This window comes from Pyrenophora tritici-repentis, chromosome 10, assembly GCF_003171515.1.
Source record: "Pyrenophora tritici-repentis strain M4 chromosome 10, whole genome shotgun sequence".
Classification (NCBI taxonomy): domain Eukaryota; kingdom Fungi; phylum Ascomycota; class Dothideomycetes; order Pleosporales; family Pleosporaceae; genus Pyrenophora; species Pyrenophora tritici-repentis.
In genome coordinates this window covers 609,843-625,124 of record NC_089399.1, presented here as the reverse complement: position 1 = coordinate 625,124, position 15,282 = coordinate 609,843, and the positions used below count along the sequence as shown (strand labels likewise).

At 50.7% G+C, this 15,282-nt stretch overlaps 6 protein-coding genes across 6 annotated transcripts; 4 read left to right on the top strand and 2 right to left on the bottom strand.

Moving 5' to 3' along the window:
- Window positions 1–166: 166 nt before the first annotated feature.
- Window positions 167–1,534, top strand: PtrM4_040660 (WD40 repeat protein; the record flags this gene model as incomplete). Its single annotated transcript, XM_001937597.1, has 1 exon — window positions 167–1,534. The coding sequence occupies one exon, from the start codon at window positions 167–169 to the stop codon at window positions 1,532–1,534; it is 1,368 nt and encodes a 455-aa protein (XP_001937632.1).
- A 1,355-nt stretch (window positions 1,535–2,889) lies between these two features.
- On the top strand, window positions 2,890–3,184 carry PtrM4_040650 (uncharacterized protein; the record flags this gene model as incomplete). The annotated part of the gene is made up of 2 exons (XM_001937598.2): window positions 2,890–2,971; window positions 3,027–3,184. The coding sequence occupies 2 exons, from the start codon at window positions 2,890–2,892 to the stop codon at window positions 3,182–3,184; spliced, it is 240 nt and encodes a 79-aa protein (XP_001937633.2).
- A 1,585-nt stretch (window positions 3,185–4,769) lies between these two features.
- PtrM4_040640 (ChrA, Chromate transport protein ChrA) lies at window positions 4,770–6,146 on the top strand (the record flags this gene model as incomplete). The annotated part of the gene is made up of 3 exons (XM_066104380.1): window positions 4,770–4,946; window positions 5,240–5,541; window positions 5,594–6,146. 3 exons carry the CDS (start codon window positions 4,770–4,772, stop codon window positions 6,144–6,146), a joined length of 1,032 nt encoding a protein of 343 aa, XP_065958944.1.
- Window positions 6,147–8,287: 2,141 nt separating this feature from the next.
- Window positions 8,288–9,691, top strand: PtrM4_040630 (hippurate hydrolase; the record flags this gene model as incomplete). Its single annotated transcript, XM_001937601.1, has 3 exons — window positions 8,288–8,351; window positions 8,408–8,945; window positions 9,019–9,691. The coding sequence occupies 3 exons, from the start codon at window positions 8,288–8,290 to the stop codon at window positions 9,689–9,691; spliced, it is 1,275 nt and encodes a 424-aa protein (XP_001937636.1).
- Window positions 9,692–9,906: 215 nt separating this feature from the next.
- On the bottom strand, window positions 9,907–11,089 carry PtrM4_040620 (uncharacterized protein; the record flags this gene model as incomplete). The annotated part of the gene is made up of 3 exons (XM_001937602.2): window positions 9,907–10,408; window positions 10,474–10,796; window positions 10,886–11,089. 3 exons carry the CDS (start codon window positions 11,087–11,089, stop codon window positions 9,907–9,909), a joined length of 1,029 nt encoding a protein of 342 aa, XP_001937637.2.
- Window positions 11,090–12,659: 1,570 nt separating this feature from the next.
- On the bottom strand, window positions 12,660–14,655 carry PtrM4_040610 (Periplasmic protein TonB; the record flags this gene model as incomplete). Its single annotated transcript, XM_001937603.2, has 2 exons — window positions 12,660–14,264; window positions 14,647–14,655. The coding sequence occupies 2 exons, from the start codon at window positions 14,653–14,655 to the stop codon at window positions 12,660–12,662; spliced, it is 1,614 nt and encodes a 537-aa protein (XP_001937638.2).
- Between the last annotated feature and the right edge of the window lie 627 nt (window positions 14,656–15,282).

The window sequence follows — 15,282 nt, the reverse complement described above, 5'->3', positions numbered from 1 at the left end:
GGCGTGCTTAGTCACCCATGATTTGTGTAGGATGCTTCTCCAACTCGCTCACCACGTCCATCATTCCACCCTGCAACCTCCTCAATCTTGCCCAGCGCCAGACCGAATTTTCCTTCAAGCTCACCAGTATCACGCGACTCCCCTTTTGGCAATAAGAGTGCCCGCGATGGCCGCTGGAGGTTCTGGCAGAGTGCCAACCGGATTCGCAGCGGAGACGTACATCAGCGACCACACCTTCCGACAAGGCCAACGCACAATCGAAGGGGGCGGAGGGTCAAAGAAGAGGAAGCGAGAGGGCAAGGGCGATACGAGTATCGTCACTGGAACTGGCGCATACAAGGGACCATGGGCCAAATACGAAGAAGAGAGGCCCGACGCTGCCTCGGACGATGAGTTTGGGTCGGACGTCGAGGTTGAGATAGTCTACGAGGAAGACGAGATTGTCGACACCACTGCGCATGCGCCGAAAAAGCTCGCAGGTACAGACTACCGCGACACCGATGCCGAAGGCGAGACGAGCGAGTTCGTGGGAAGCCAGCAATACGACTACCAAGGCCGGACGTACATGCATGTGCCTACAGATCTCGACATCAGGCTTACCGGCGACTTTGAACCTAAGAACTACATACCAAAGAAGCTCATCCACACGTACAAATATCACACCAAGTCGATTACACAGGTGCGCTTCATGCCCGACAGCGGCCACCTTCTCCTCTCTGCTTCGGCCGACTCGAAGATTGCGCTATGGGACGTCTATCATCAACGCGAGCTGCTACGAACATACTCTGGGCATACAAAGTCTGTTGTTGACATTGACTTCAACCCCACCGGCACGCAGTTCATATCTGCTAGTTATGATCGCTACATGAAGCTGTGGGACACGGAGACGGGAAAGTGCCTGAACAAGTTCACAACCGGTAAGACACCTCACGTTGTGCGCATCAACCCCAGCACGCCCCACGAGTTCCTAGCAGGTATGAGCGACAAGAAGATTATGCAATACGACACAAGGAGCGGCGAGATGGTACAGGAATACGATCACCATCTTGGGCCCGTCAACACTATTACCTTCTGCGACGAAAACCGTCGCTTCATCACCACATCCGACGACAAGTCACTCCGCGCATGGGAATACGGCATTCCCGTGCCCATCAAGTTCATTGCCGAACCGTACATGTTTGCCATGGTCCGCTCGTCCCCACACCCATCGGGCAAATATGTCGCGTTCCAGTCGTCCGACAACCAGATCACGGTGTACAGCTCTACCGACCGCTTTCGGCAAAATCGGAAAAAGAGTTATAGAGGACATAATGTGGCTGGGTATGCGCCTGACGTTGCGATTAGTCCCGATGGTCAATTCATCAGTTCGGGTGATAGCGGAGGTTTCTTGTGTTTCTGGGACTGGAAGACTTGTAAAATGTATCATAAGATTCCGGCAAGTGATGCGCCTGTGTTGGCGGTGCAGTGGCATCCTAGAGAGACATCAAAAGTGATTGCCGGAGATCTGAACGGTGCATTGAAATTGTACGATTAAGGCTTGGGGGATACTCTGGGAGATTTCAAAGGGCAATTAGCGATACCCAATGCATTCGATATCAAACTAGACCAAACCAATGGCTGTGTTTTGCCACTCGGTCCCTGCGCCCTCTGAACCAGTTCAGTGATGCATGGATGCCGTACTTGAGCCCCCCAGCAGTTCACCACTTCTGCGTTGGCAATGGTTTGCGCGCATGCGCATGGCACAGCCGCGCGCTCATCGCCCACTCATGTCTTGAATGAGTCGAGCATGATCCAAATGGCGCTCAGCCTCGCGGCAGCCTTCCAAGGTTGGTTCTCAACTCCCTCCGCTCGCATGCACCACCCCCCACCATGAATCAGCAGCCTCTCCACTGCGCCTTCCCTCATTTCCAAACCCCAGCCCTTTGCCTTTTCTTCATTCACCTTGTTTATCACAGAAAGCTTCGTATGTCATCGGGTTCTGCCGATACGTTATCTCATGGCAACCGTTTGCAATGCTGCTTTCAGGCACCTGCTTTCTCAGCCCCACACCTTTCCTCTTCTGGCGAACCGGTGACCTTGAGCCTTCACCAGCCGTCTTTTTCTGCATTTTCCCTTTTCATCATTGACGCCTGCATCTGGGCGTTCGTCACTAGATAGCGCGTCTCCCACAATTCCTGCTGCCTTCCCATAGGCTGCCATCAATTGTGCCTTGCAGATGGACGGCTGTTGCGCTACGAACTAAGCCCACCTGCGCGAGGAACCAGTCATCGCCAGTCTAGGCCGTGCGCGGCTCTGTTGAACTGGTATCTTTAGGGAACTGCACACACCGAGGATGACTCCTTCACCCAAGATCGGGGTAGGCCGATAGTCCAACCTAGTCGCTGATTCGCTGCTTGACGCGTCCTGGCCTTGGGGCCGGTCCTGGGGAACATAGCCACCCGTGTGAATCATCGCAATCGTGCGCCGGTCGCTGCCCAGCTATCCAGGCAGCGGCATAGCAAGGGCGCAGGAGGGCTCTTGTGGGCAAAACAGTCAACTGCGCAAATGTGTCAGTCTGAAGATGGCGGCCTCAGGTAATGTCTGCCTGGAAATAAATACTCGTCCAGAGAAGAGTCTGTTACTTTTCTTTCTTTCCATCATCAATCAATCAATCAACCTACAGTCATATATCTTGTCTTGCAAAGACTCATTACTGTTCTCGTGCTCCATCTACGGTCAACCCGGCTTCCATACCATCGAAACACAGCACATCATACGCCTGTTACGTCTCGCATACAACCCAAACCAGCTTCATCGCCGCCAACCAACATCTACGGCACGGTCGATCTAAGAGGCTACGAATCAACACTGGAATCTAAACGCCAAACACAACCTCGCCGCCAACTAGCCATGTCTTCCAACGGATCCTACAGTGGCTACTATGCCCAGAACAAGGGTGCCTACACATCCCGTCCTACGACATCTTCCACAAGTATGTTGCCTACATCCACCTCTCACTGGCCGAACATTGTTCTAACATACAGCAGGCTACTCTGCTACATCATCAAGGAGCCTCAACACAAACTCCGGCACCTCATCACGGGGCAAATGCTTCAGCCAACCGCCTGTCGTCCACAACGGCGGTGGTAAACTAAACGACCCCAACACATCTACCTCGGTGCAGAACAGTGGCTACTACGGCTAGATGACTTTGTTGTTTTCTTGAGGGTGGCGCGGGCTTTCGTACTTGAATCTTTATGGGCTGCATGGGAAGGCATCTAGGCCGGCGTTTGTATTTTCTGGACGACTAAGGACATGGGTCAGGTTTCGGTGTTTTTCTTTTGGTTTCTTTCTAAAGGGCTGGCGTTTATCTGGAATGGGTTACCCCTGGGTTGGCATGACTGATCGGGTTGTGTTGGGTTGGGTCGAGGTCCTTTTTTGAGGTTGTATCTCCCCTGATTACTTTCGTGGGGGTTTCTTCATGCTGTGGCACTTGTATATTAGAGTATATTAGATAGTTCCCCTAGCATAAAAATATGCATTGTTATCTGGAAATGTACTGTTCTCTGCGTTCGTGAGTGAACACTAGGATGTACATGTCATGTACTTACCTCGATCAATCCCACGTGACCATCTCGCCGGAACCCGAAACATCTTGACCGAAATAACCTTGAACTGTTCATTCATTCATTTTTCGCACAAGTCAACTATAGTTCATGTACGCAGATAGCCTAGTATATGTATATAGCTTTCCCCAATCCCCAACCTCCCTCTCCTTACAGCACCAATCACAGGCCTCGAGTGACATGACATACTACCCGCTCGCTTAACACCTCTCCCCGGCTGCGCTTTCCCCCATTCATCACCGACAACGCCTGGGCCTTGGATACCGGTAGCAGCAACGCAACGTGCCGGTTCTCCAGGACTAGCTCCCAGCACCGCATTTTGGCCTGAGCGAAGAAAGCCACTGGATGGCGCGATGCGTGGGTGGGATGATTGGATGGCGGGGTGTCTTGGTAACCGGTCTTGGCTTACGCGGTTGGAACGATGTTCATTTGTGCCATTGTTAAGAGTCTGACTTGTTTCACTAAACTTTGGCCTCGTCGACTTGGAGCTTTGGCTGTAATCCATTTCGCAAGTAAGGTGAAAGTGCAAGAGTGAAGGATTTATTGAAGACTCCTCGTACTCTCACTCAAGCCATTGTTACCGTCGCAAGCATCGTATCTACATATCCTATTACTTTCTATCTATTTCAAGCACACATACGCCTTCTCAGGCCAGCATCAATCGGAGCATCCACCCACCTACCGACTTGTCAACAATGACCATCCACTCCCTTATAAGCTCCCTCCGCCACCGCCTCAACAACCCCACCACTGCTGCCCACTCGGAAACAGAAAAGGAAACCCTGCAAGCACGGTTTTGCGATGTTTTTATTAGAATGTGGGATTTGGGGTTTACTTCGTTTGGGGGGCCGCCGGTGCACTTTCAAATCTTGCATCGGAGGTTTGTGGAGGGGAAAGGGAGTTGGGGGAGTGGCGGTAGTGAGAGGGGAGAGAATGGGGAGGGAGTAGGAGAAGGAGAGGGGAGGAAGTGGGTTGATGAACAGACTGTGAGTATTTGGCACTTCCTGCTTACATCCACCTTTTCTGCTAGGATTGGAAGAAGAGGTGGATAGATGATTACAACACAAATCCTCAACCAACAAACTAGACCAAGAAGCTAACACCCAACAGTACCAAGAACTCTTCGCCCTAAATCAAGCCCTCCCTGGCCCTGCTAGCACAAAAATGTGCTTCTGCATCGCCCTCCTACACGCCGGCATCTTCCCTGCAACCCTCGCATTCACCCTCTGGTCCCTACCCGGCGCCCTCACAATGTTCGGTCTCGCCCTCGGCGTACACAACCTGCCGTCACGCCTCCCCGCCATCGTGTACGCGCTGCTATCCGGTCTCAACGCCAGTACAGTAGGTATTGTGGCGCTAGCGGCTGTACAATTGGCGGAGAAGGCGGTCAAGGATCGGTTGACGAGGGGATTGGTGGTGTTTGGTGGGTGTGCTGGGTTGTGTTATAATGCGCTTTGGTATTTTCCTGTGTTAATCGCAATTGGGGGGTTAGTGACGGTTGGGTGGGATTTGTGGGGGGGTCAATGGGTGAGGATGGGGAGGGAGAGGTGGGGAAGAAGAGGGGTGGTGCTGGGAGGGAGGAGGAAGAGGTCGGCGGTGGGGGTGGGAGTGTGGTGCAGAGTATCCCGATGCAGATTATGAGACCGGAGGCTGCGGCTGTTAAGAGGAGGACCCAAGCGGGTGTTTCGAATATGGAGTCTGAAAGAGAGGATACTACTGCTGTTGCTGCTACGCCTGCGAGAACGACACAAACTGTTAATCGTGTCCACGCGAGTAACGAACCTACGATATCACCCGTACCGGATACGACGACGCATAATATATCCGTTAAACTCGGATTGTCACTCATAGCAGGTTTCTTCACCTCCTTTATCATCATCATGGTCATCAGAGCTACGCTCACAAACACCCGTCCTTTCAACCTCTTCTCAAACATGTACGTCCATACCCTTCCCCTTCCCTTATCCTCACCACTGACACACCACCAGGTATCTAGCCGGTACCATAATCTTCGGCGGCGGCCCAGTCGTCATCCCCCTCCTACGAAGCTACGTCGTTGACCCCGGGTGGGTCTCGCCCCGCGACTTCCTCCTCGGCCTCGCCATCATCCAAGCGATGCCCGGTCCCAACTTCAACTTCGCCGTCTACCTAGGCGCTCTAGCCGTCTCCTCCACTTCGACGCCGACCATCATCGGCGCTATACTGGGCTTCATCGGTATCTTCTTCCCGGGCATGGTGCTCGCAGTTGGCGTGCAATCTGTGTGGCAAGTCATGCGGACCAAGAGGTGGGTGTTGAGTTTACTAAGAGGTATCAATGCTACGGCCGTGGGATTGGTTTTTACGGCTGTTTACCGGTTGTGGGAAATTGGGTATTTGACGCCGGAGAGTAGTGATGGAAAGAGTTTGGCCAGTGAGCCGTGGTGGGTTGTCGTGGCTGCCGTGGCATATGCCGAGACGGCTTGGTTTGGGGTTCCGCCTGCGGCGGCGATTCTTATTGGGGCTGTGCTTGGGTTGGCGTGGTATGGGGCTGTGGGGCGTTAGATAGAGTGCAGTGTGGTCAGATGAATGTGAGGCTTTGTTCGTCTCTGGTACTGGGTTTGGTGTAGAGTTTGGTGAGTTTGTATCTATTTGTTCAGTTTGATTAAGTCTAGGATTGGTATGTACTAATAACACTACTGGGTCGTATGTTGAGTAATATGCTATGTTCCCCAAGCGGTATCAAGTTGGCTACTTTTTTCGGGGGTCATCGAAGTGAATAATAGATCAACTAAGCAATAAACAGGATAGACAGTCCGTCGGGCTCCAAGAACATCAGTTACTGGCACATCGTGGCACCGCGATTTGGCCTTGACGATCGTGAATCTGATTGAGATCTCGGAGACTGACATGTAAGATAGACGCACGGTGCTCCGGCGTGTATTCGGCGTATCGTATCACTCGGAGCGAAAGAGGGGAAGGAGGGAAAGGGGCCGCAAATCTGGACTTGTCTTAGGAGATCATGTAAGCTCTGACTATGTAGGGTAATTACTCGAGCTGATGGAGTACCAAATTCCGCAACGATTTCCGATGCTCGAACAGGATCTGCGCGATACTGGCAAGTTGGTTCGACTGCGCTCAAGATCACGAAGGCACAGTCAGCTTTGCACGGCCTGAGCCAAACACGTACCAGTACAGTACATATCAGCAAGATGTATTTGCTTCGGCGCATCTCAGTGCTCGGTGGTTAACTATATCCAGGTTCCCGTCGGTCTCGTAATGGACAGAATAGTAAGATACGTAGCGTCCGAGTATGGCCGAGTGTTGAAGGTAAAAGGCGTCTGACTCCTTCGTGCTCCACGCCGTTCAATCTGCTTGGAATACTCTCGTAACAGCATCCATCACATTCTATCAATCACTACGTCTTCACCTCCTATTTAAACAAAAAATGCGTATTCTATTCGTCTTCATCGCTCTTGCTACCACCATGATTGGCTAGCCTGTAGTATCTGTGTAGGCGGATGTAGGGGATCAGGGAGTTTCGAGTATGTCTCCTAAACAGATATGTTTTGCCTAATCTTAGTTGTTAACTAACTTTTGTCTATAGCTGTGGTAAGTTTTGCTCTATGCTGTATGGCATCAAATGCTTCATCAGCTTTTCTCGCGTTTTTCGCACATGGTTCATAGAACTAATGTTTGCTCCTATGTGTAGCGCACCAATGTCCTCAAAAATATGAGTGCGATTCGAATTGCAGATAAGCAAATTAAGGGCATGATGGCTGGAGTTGATACGGTCAGCTCGAAGAGTCAGCTAAACGGTGGGAACCGGGGTGCGGTCTGGTGTACTACATCATCAAGCGAACTCAAAGATATCAATATACACCAAGAACCAAACATTGAAACTTGAACTCTACCAGAGTGCATGTGTTTTGTGGAGTGTTCTTTGAATGAGGGCGACGTTGCCTACGACGCTCGACTGAGTGCTCTGCTTGACGTGTTCACATTTTCCATTTTTGTAAACCCATGTAGCAGCCTTTGTGTTAGTAAATTATGGCATTTTACACCGTGATATTGACGGAAAAACATAGATCGGCTGCGCATAACGAAGACTGCATAGAGGGTGTGTCAAAACCCCTTCACCAACAGCTTGGCTCTAGACGTACTAATCAGGTAACTTGAGGTAGAACCTGCTTCTTACCAATTGTAGACCATATTGTAAAGAGGTTCATAATTGTAGCAACCAAGACTAGTATTTTTGAACGAATCCAAATAATCACAACGACGCTTTGATTTCGCCTTCGCAAGCCTACTCACTTTCTATCGTCATCTTCGTAGGCGGTCTGAACACTGATTACCATATCGTCTAGCTGCAATCTACAAACGATGGAGTGCGCAAACTACCACTGTCATGTTTTAACGGGTTTCGACTAGAGGTTGTAGGGTTGTGATAAGGTCCACTACCCCACCTGGGCACATAGAACCCCATACGTCATTTTCGACTTTCCCCGTCGGGAATGGTAAACGAACCCCTCATTCCCGCTTTGGACCCATCTACTAACGCGACATAGGCATTTCGATTGCCGAGCTATCTACCAGTTGTATGGCTATAAGTATCGGCCTGGGAACTACAGCTTTCCAAAATTGCGTAAACAGCTCATCCAACTGCAACGTGTTCGCCTTCTGGAAACGCGAACAAGCAAAACATCATGCCTTCCATCACTGAAATCGTCAAAGGACATCAACCGGATCTTACTTCATATGAAGAGCTTTGTGAGGATGACGCTATTTTAAATGTAAAGTAAACTACAGACTAACATGATATCAAGACAAGTGGTTCCACACGCATCCCGAACTATCATTCCAGGAAAAGAACACGGCAGAAGCTATTGTCAAGCATCTCGAAACGTTCAAAGTCTATACCATTCATCCCTCCATTGGCGGCCATGGCGTCGCAGCCAGCTTCTCCAACGGACCCGGGAAAACGGTGCTTCTACGCGCAGACATTGATGCTCTACCCGTAGAAGAACAGACCGGTTTAGTATATGCCAGCACAGTGCGCATGAAAGATTTGGACGGCATTGAGAAGCCCGTCATGCATGCTTGTGGACACGACATGCACATTACAGCATTACTTGCAGCAGCCGAGTGTCTAGTAAAGTGCAAGGACCAATGGAGCGGCGAGCTAATCTTGGTATTCCAGCCCGCGGAAGAAAGAGCAGGTGGTGCGCAAAACATGGTAGACGACGGCTTATACAAGTTGGTTAAGGAACCAGATGTCGTTATTGGAGCGCATGTGATGCCGGAACGAGCTGGAGTAATAGGCACAAAATATGGGTTGATCGCCAGTTCGGCAGATCGATTCCAGTGCGTAAAACCCCATTTTTACTCCCACCCACGTGCACTCTCACATGTCCTGACCAAATAAACCCTTCAACAGACTCCGTATCCTAGGCCGACAAGCCCACGCCTCTACACCGCACCGCGGCATCGACCCCATCCTGCAAGCCGCCTCAACAATAATGCGTCTCCAATCCATCGTTTCCCGCGAAGTCGATCCCCTCGACTTCGCCGTCGTAACCGTCTCTGCCTTCCATGCCGGTGACGCCGAAAACATCATCCCGAGCGAAGCCAACCTAAAAATCGATGTCCGCGCCGCTCTCCCTTCAACCCGCGAGCGCGTCCTCGCCAGCGTCAAGCGCATCATCGCCTCCGAAGCCGACGCCTCAAACAACCCTAATGTACCTACTCTAACACCTACAACGCAGTTTCCCCTCTTATTCAACGATGCGGCTGTCACGGCGCGGTTGGAGGAAACGTTTTCCCAGCATTTCACCCCTGGGAAGCAGGGGTATCAGAATGATATTGCGAGATTGCAGGGAAGTGAAGATTTTGGAATTTTGGCGACGGCGATTGGGAAACCGAGTTGTTTCTTTTTGTATGGGGGGACAGAGCAGGGCGTTTGGGATAGGGCAGAGAGGGAGGGCAGGTTGAGTGAGGATGTGCCTGGGAATCATAGTCCGTTTTTTGCGCCCGTGGTGCAGCCTACGTTGACAGTGGGGATGGAGGGGTATGTGGTCGCTGCGTTGACGTATTTGGCGAAAGAAGGGTAGGGATTAGGTGATGTGATGGTTACTGCTTGTTGGATTTGAGGTATGTATGAAATGATGTATTTTACAGTTACGGATAAAGAACCGTAATAAATGAATGTAGAGAATAAAAGAAACTACGTAGCTTTTGTGCAATGCGTTCCTGAAATCATAAAGTCGTGAATATCTTTCCACAATTACTCCTCCATGCCACTTTCATCGTCCACGTCCTCAACTCATCACAGCCCAACATCCCCCTTCGTAATATTAACTATGCGCAAATTCCCCCGTCCATCCCACGCCCATTTCTCATCGTCCTCACATGGCGGCGGATACCAATACCTCAACGGCGTCTGTCTCGTCGGCAAATGTCCAACATACGGATCAAACCCTGGCTCCACAGCTTGCTGAGCCACGTACTCTGCAACTACGGAACTAGTGTGATTCGCACCCGCATCACCGTCTTTTGCAGCGGTATATAAAGCCGGGCCAGTGGATAGGTCGTCTTCTTCGTCACTATCCGGGAGTATGGGCTGTGGTACTAATCGTGGGGCCTCTGTGGTAGGCAATTCCCAGGCTTCCATACGACGCGGTTGGGGAGGGGGTGGATGCTGTGATAGGGGTCCGGCGTGTGTGGTGGATGGTTGCATCTGTGTTGTTGGGGAGCGCGGTAAGGGACGTATTTCAGTGAGTTTTCTTGTGCTGCGTACGAAGAGGGCGGTCATTATGGCCCAGAGTATGCTAAACAAGATAACATCAGTAATGCAAACAAAGCCATATACTAACTTTTAGGAAAGATTACTCACACTTGAAAAGTAGCCAAGATTGCTCCTGCGATCAAAGCACCAGTGTACGTCTTCACAGCCGTGGTACCCCCGTTTTGCAGCACATGAAAACCCCTTCCTCCTGCTCCGACACCAGGACAATGCATCGAGTATTCCAGCACAGTCAATTCGCTGCATTTGGATCTCTGCCATTGATGCGCTCTCGTGGCCACAAACCCCAGGTTTACAAGCCAGAAGAACATAAAGGACCACTGTAGTCCGATTTGGATGTTAAAGCTGTAGCAATTTCGGAAAAAACGCATGCATGCGATGGAATATGCGCAGACGAAGATAGTGGAGATGGCCTGAGAAAATTTGAATTAGCAGCGGAAAATGATGTTGTATGTGGATTGATGGGCAGATGGTATGAGTGGGTAGATGAGGAGGTACATACTAGAATGAGCGAATAGACCATTGCGAGATCGCCGGAGAAGTGGATGGCGTAGCCGTCTAGACAGAGAATTATCAAAGCTAGGAGTATGCGCACGGCATGCAGTAGTATAGCGACAGTATGTTTTGACAAGAGCGGTCGAGAGGACTCTCCATCCTGACTCTGAGGCATGCCGTTGGACGATATTGAAGGAAACCTGTTCTCCATTGTGCACTTATTATTCGTCGGAAAAGAGAATAAAGACGCCCACAAGCAGCGAGTGAATCGTAGTTGACTTTGCAAGTGGCAGAGAACAAATACATACGGGATTCTCTGGTAGACTTCTTGCAATCTCGGGCCCGTTGACGGTCACTCAAATAGTGTCTCAGACAGTTTGCTTCTGGCCCACTCGGGCGACCTGCTCTGATTGGGTCTACGACTGAGAGGAGTTGTAAGACAGCTGAATTCCAGTCTCGGGGGTTTCAGTACGCGAGAAATGGGTATTTGCCCCTGGTATGTTTTGGCCTTGTTTCCTCAGTCTCGTGGGGAGGGGTTATCAAATTCTGAGATGGCGCTAATGACAACGCAAATACCTCATATTCTTCCGGGTGATTTCTGGTCCCTGGAAGTTGCGAGAAAGGTCAGCAAGCTTGGTGTCATTGGTGCTTTGCTTGGACACGTTAATTTCCGGTTAGGTTTTTTTGCGTGCTGTAGTATCAAGTCGCGTGAAAGCCGGGCAAACGAACACCCCCCTCATTTTCTATTGCGGGATACAACGGATCAAGCGAATGCCATTTCCACCTGGCACGGCTCTCAAATACTCCGGTCGCCAAGGGCTGAGAATTTCGGCAACAAACTGCTAGAATGCCAATTTGTCAGGAGACGGATACATCCGCCTGAGGCTGCTGTGAGGCTTTTTGGACCTTCTCGTAGCCGGATTGGCGAGTACGCCTCCAGCGCCATTGTTCGTAGTGACAGCGTCCCGACATGATGCGATTTGAGTATGACTATGTTCGAGTCTGACGTTAAGGTAGATTACGCCAAGGGATAGAAAGGTGGTTAAGGCGGATAAGCCTCGATAGCCCGACGATCTTGGGGCTTAATTGGACGGATGCCAAAGGTTACCCGTTACTCTAGTGTAGCATATCGTTCGTTCTAGGAAGGATATCACTACTACTGTCGCAGATAAGCGACGCTGTGAAAGCGGGGTTGGAAGGGTCTGGTGTTGGAAGCGCTAAGCGTGGAGCACCACTCCAGGCTAACACTGGAAGCATAGAGGTTCACACTTGCCATGCGCGTCAAATGTCCGTGAGCAATGTAACGTAGATGCTTGCTACCTTTGGTTTAGAAGTTGAGATATGTAAGCACGTCGATCATAAGAGCCTGGATTCAGAATACAACACTAAAGTGACACAAAACACAAAGCAGAACAGCGAAAGTAATTACCAAGATAACTATGTATTGACCACAAGAACAAACTGCATAGACGTCGGCTGCCTCGCTATCTCAGTGTCAAGCAAGTCCAATAGTAATAATATAACACTCCCCCTATCCAAAAGAAACATCCCAAACACCCCGTTTATCTATTTCCAACTTTCCAGTGTCGAAAAATTCCAGTATCCCAAAACGGAACGACCCGCCACTAACACGTCGGTACTTCTTGTTCCTGTTGATAAAGATGTAACAAAGACAACGATGCGAATCCTTGCGATGCACACAATCTTCTGACAAAAGCTGCCTTTCTTTGTTAGGAACAAGACTACAACAGCAAGACAGCAGCACGTTGACGTTGGTCATACTATGACTCTGTCATGTCCTCGTTGTCTTTTTCAAGCTGCCGCTCGAGACTTCCCATGAGGTCTGGTTCTGAAGTTGGGGCTGAGTGCATGACCATTTCTGAATCGACGGGTTCAGGTATGGACTCTGGTGCAGGCTGAGGTGCAGGCTCTTGTACAGGGGCAGGTTCAGGCTCGGGTGCGGGTTCAGGTGCTGGTGCTGGTGCAGCTTCAGGTGCAGACTCGGGCTCAGTCTTAGGTTTAGGCTGGGGTGCGACGACTGGTTCCGGTACAGCCTCCTTTTCTACAGTGGGAGCTACTGTCGGCGCTGGTAGTTCACTCAGGGCTTCTTCGGGAACGACGGCGTCTGTGGTAGCGACAGGAGTGGGAATCTGATTGAGCGAATTCTGGGGGCTATGTGATGTCGAAGATAGCGGTAGATCAGGTGAGCTAGAAGGATCACGCTCTTCAGTTTGCTGCATCGTCTGAGATGAACCAGTCACGACCACAGTTTTTTCGGCCCTCGCGGTCTCTGGTTTATCTTGCGAGGGCGCGCTGGTAGTCGCTGGTGCTTGGGTTGGCGCCTTGATAACTTCTGCTGGAGTTGTCTCCGGTAGAGTGGTAGTTTCCATAGTTGGTGCACTGGTTGGTGCTACCGAAGAAATCAGAGGCGTCGCGGGGGTGGAGGTGCGCTCCATATCTTGATCTTCATCTTCTGAGCCCTCTTCGCCGGAACCCTCTTCTTCCTCGCCGCCAGCATCTCCCATTGGCGTATCTCCACCATCTGATGGTGCTACGGAACCATCTTCTCGTTTGACATTTGGTACTCCAAGCATATCGCCACTGGCATTGGATACAGGCGTTCCCTGCTCTGTAGCTCCTTCGGCAAATATGACCCTCTTTCTACCTCTGCCTGGACCTCCGCGCTTGTTCTTCTTCTTAGGTGGTGGTGGGCGCCGTCTAGGCGGAGTTTGCTGCATGATATCATTGGCAACGATAACGCCCTCTGCATTCACTACACCAACGCCCTCGACAATCGTTCCTGGTACGGCAGTAGCTGGTGCAACCTCAAGGGCAGCGTCCGTGGGTTGAACTTCACCCTCTACCACCTGACCTTCTGGGACGAGGACCTTGTAGACTGATACATTGCCTTCTGCATCCAACTTTTTCACTTTCGTTTCCCGTAGAACAGGTTGGGCCACTACCTGGGTGGGCTGAACATAGGGCGATGGTAGTCCCTTCCTTCTCTTGGCAAGATATTCTGGCTCTGACACTTCTAGATGCCGTGGTACTTTGACATACTTCTTGATCGTGAAACCAGTTCGTATCTCTTTACTCTCCTCCTCTTCATCTTTCATTTCGTTGTCATCTTCCGGAGGTGCTGGTGGCTTATATACCCTCCCGGATCGTGCTGCTCGTAGTATTTGTTGAGAATGTTCAGGTAACATGTGGGAGTCCCGGGGCATGGGTAGTTCGGGCCAGGCATCCTTATCCAATGGTTTGGCATCTACGGAATGTGGTTCAATAGTGATTTCAGCCTCCCGATATTGAGTAATGGGGAGTCCTTCTAGCACATTGTGCTCTATTTGACCGCGCCCTGATCTGTTGGAACGATCCCTGTTCCGGAACTAGTCACATGATGTTAGCTTGGAGATGTCTAGTATAATTCGCGATAAAGGTGGCAGTCGATTGAGATGCGCGATCAAGAACATGAACAAGGATAAGGCTGAGGCTTTGCATGTGAGGGTGCGACTACCGCATTGAGCCCTTTTCGCCTTGTACGCTCACACCCAGGTCTCCATGCATCGTCTTCCATCAATTCAAACAAAAGGCCAAACGGTATGGTTCCTCCGAGATGCTGGCGAACAGAAGGACCGGCCCAGAATATACAATGGCGTATCGATAATGCGATACGCGCAATAACAATAGCCCTAATGCGCGTGGGAATGCAAATGGGTGTCGCAAACGCTCATCTACGATGCATGACAAACAGGAAGCGAGATGACGTACCGGAGCCATGGTGCTGTGTGGCTGCCTCGAGGAGCAGGCGGTGAAAGCGAGTATTGATGTGAATGCAATGCGGCGGGAAGTCGCGATGCGTGAAGGCAGAGCGCGTCGGCCGCGTTTGGGAAGGCGCAACCGTGCACGACCATACCGGATTGGGCGGGGCTCTGGTCGTGCGCTAGAACCTTGGTTGCAGAACATGCCTAGTACTGCCAAGCTTGTGAGGGAATCTGTGTGGCTGTAGATGCTTACATGGTCAATTTCTTGGGATTGATTTTGTTGCGTATTAATCAAGCTTCATAGATGTTAAGTAGGACAGCTAGGGCATGATTCGAGTTCATATGAGCGTCGAAGATCCAGGGCACAAGCATTCATATCCTGGCATCAAGGACTGCGGTCACTTGTAAAGACTAGGAAAAGGCAGGGATGCTAATTGTGTAAAGTGCTGATATACACAATCCGAGTTGGAGATATACAGCTAATCTTGTCACTCCATGTCGTAGAGCTGAATGGCAGGCCCAATATAGTACACTAGAGTCGCACTCTATATCGTCTCATCGTCTAAGGAGGTTCGACTGTTTTTCTGCTACAGATACGCAACGTCCGTCCTTTTGCTGGGAAAGCCAAATCTTGGAAAATTTC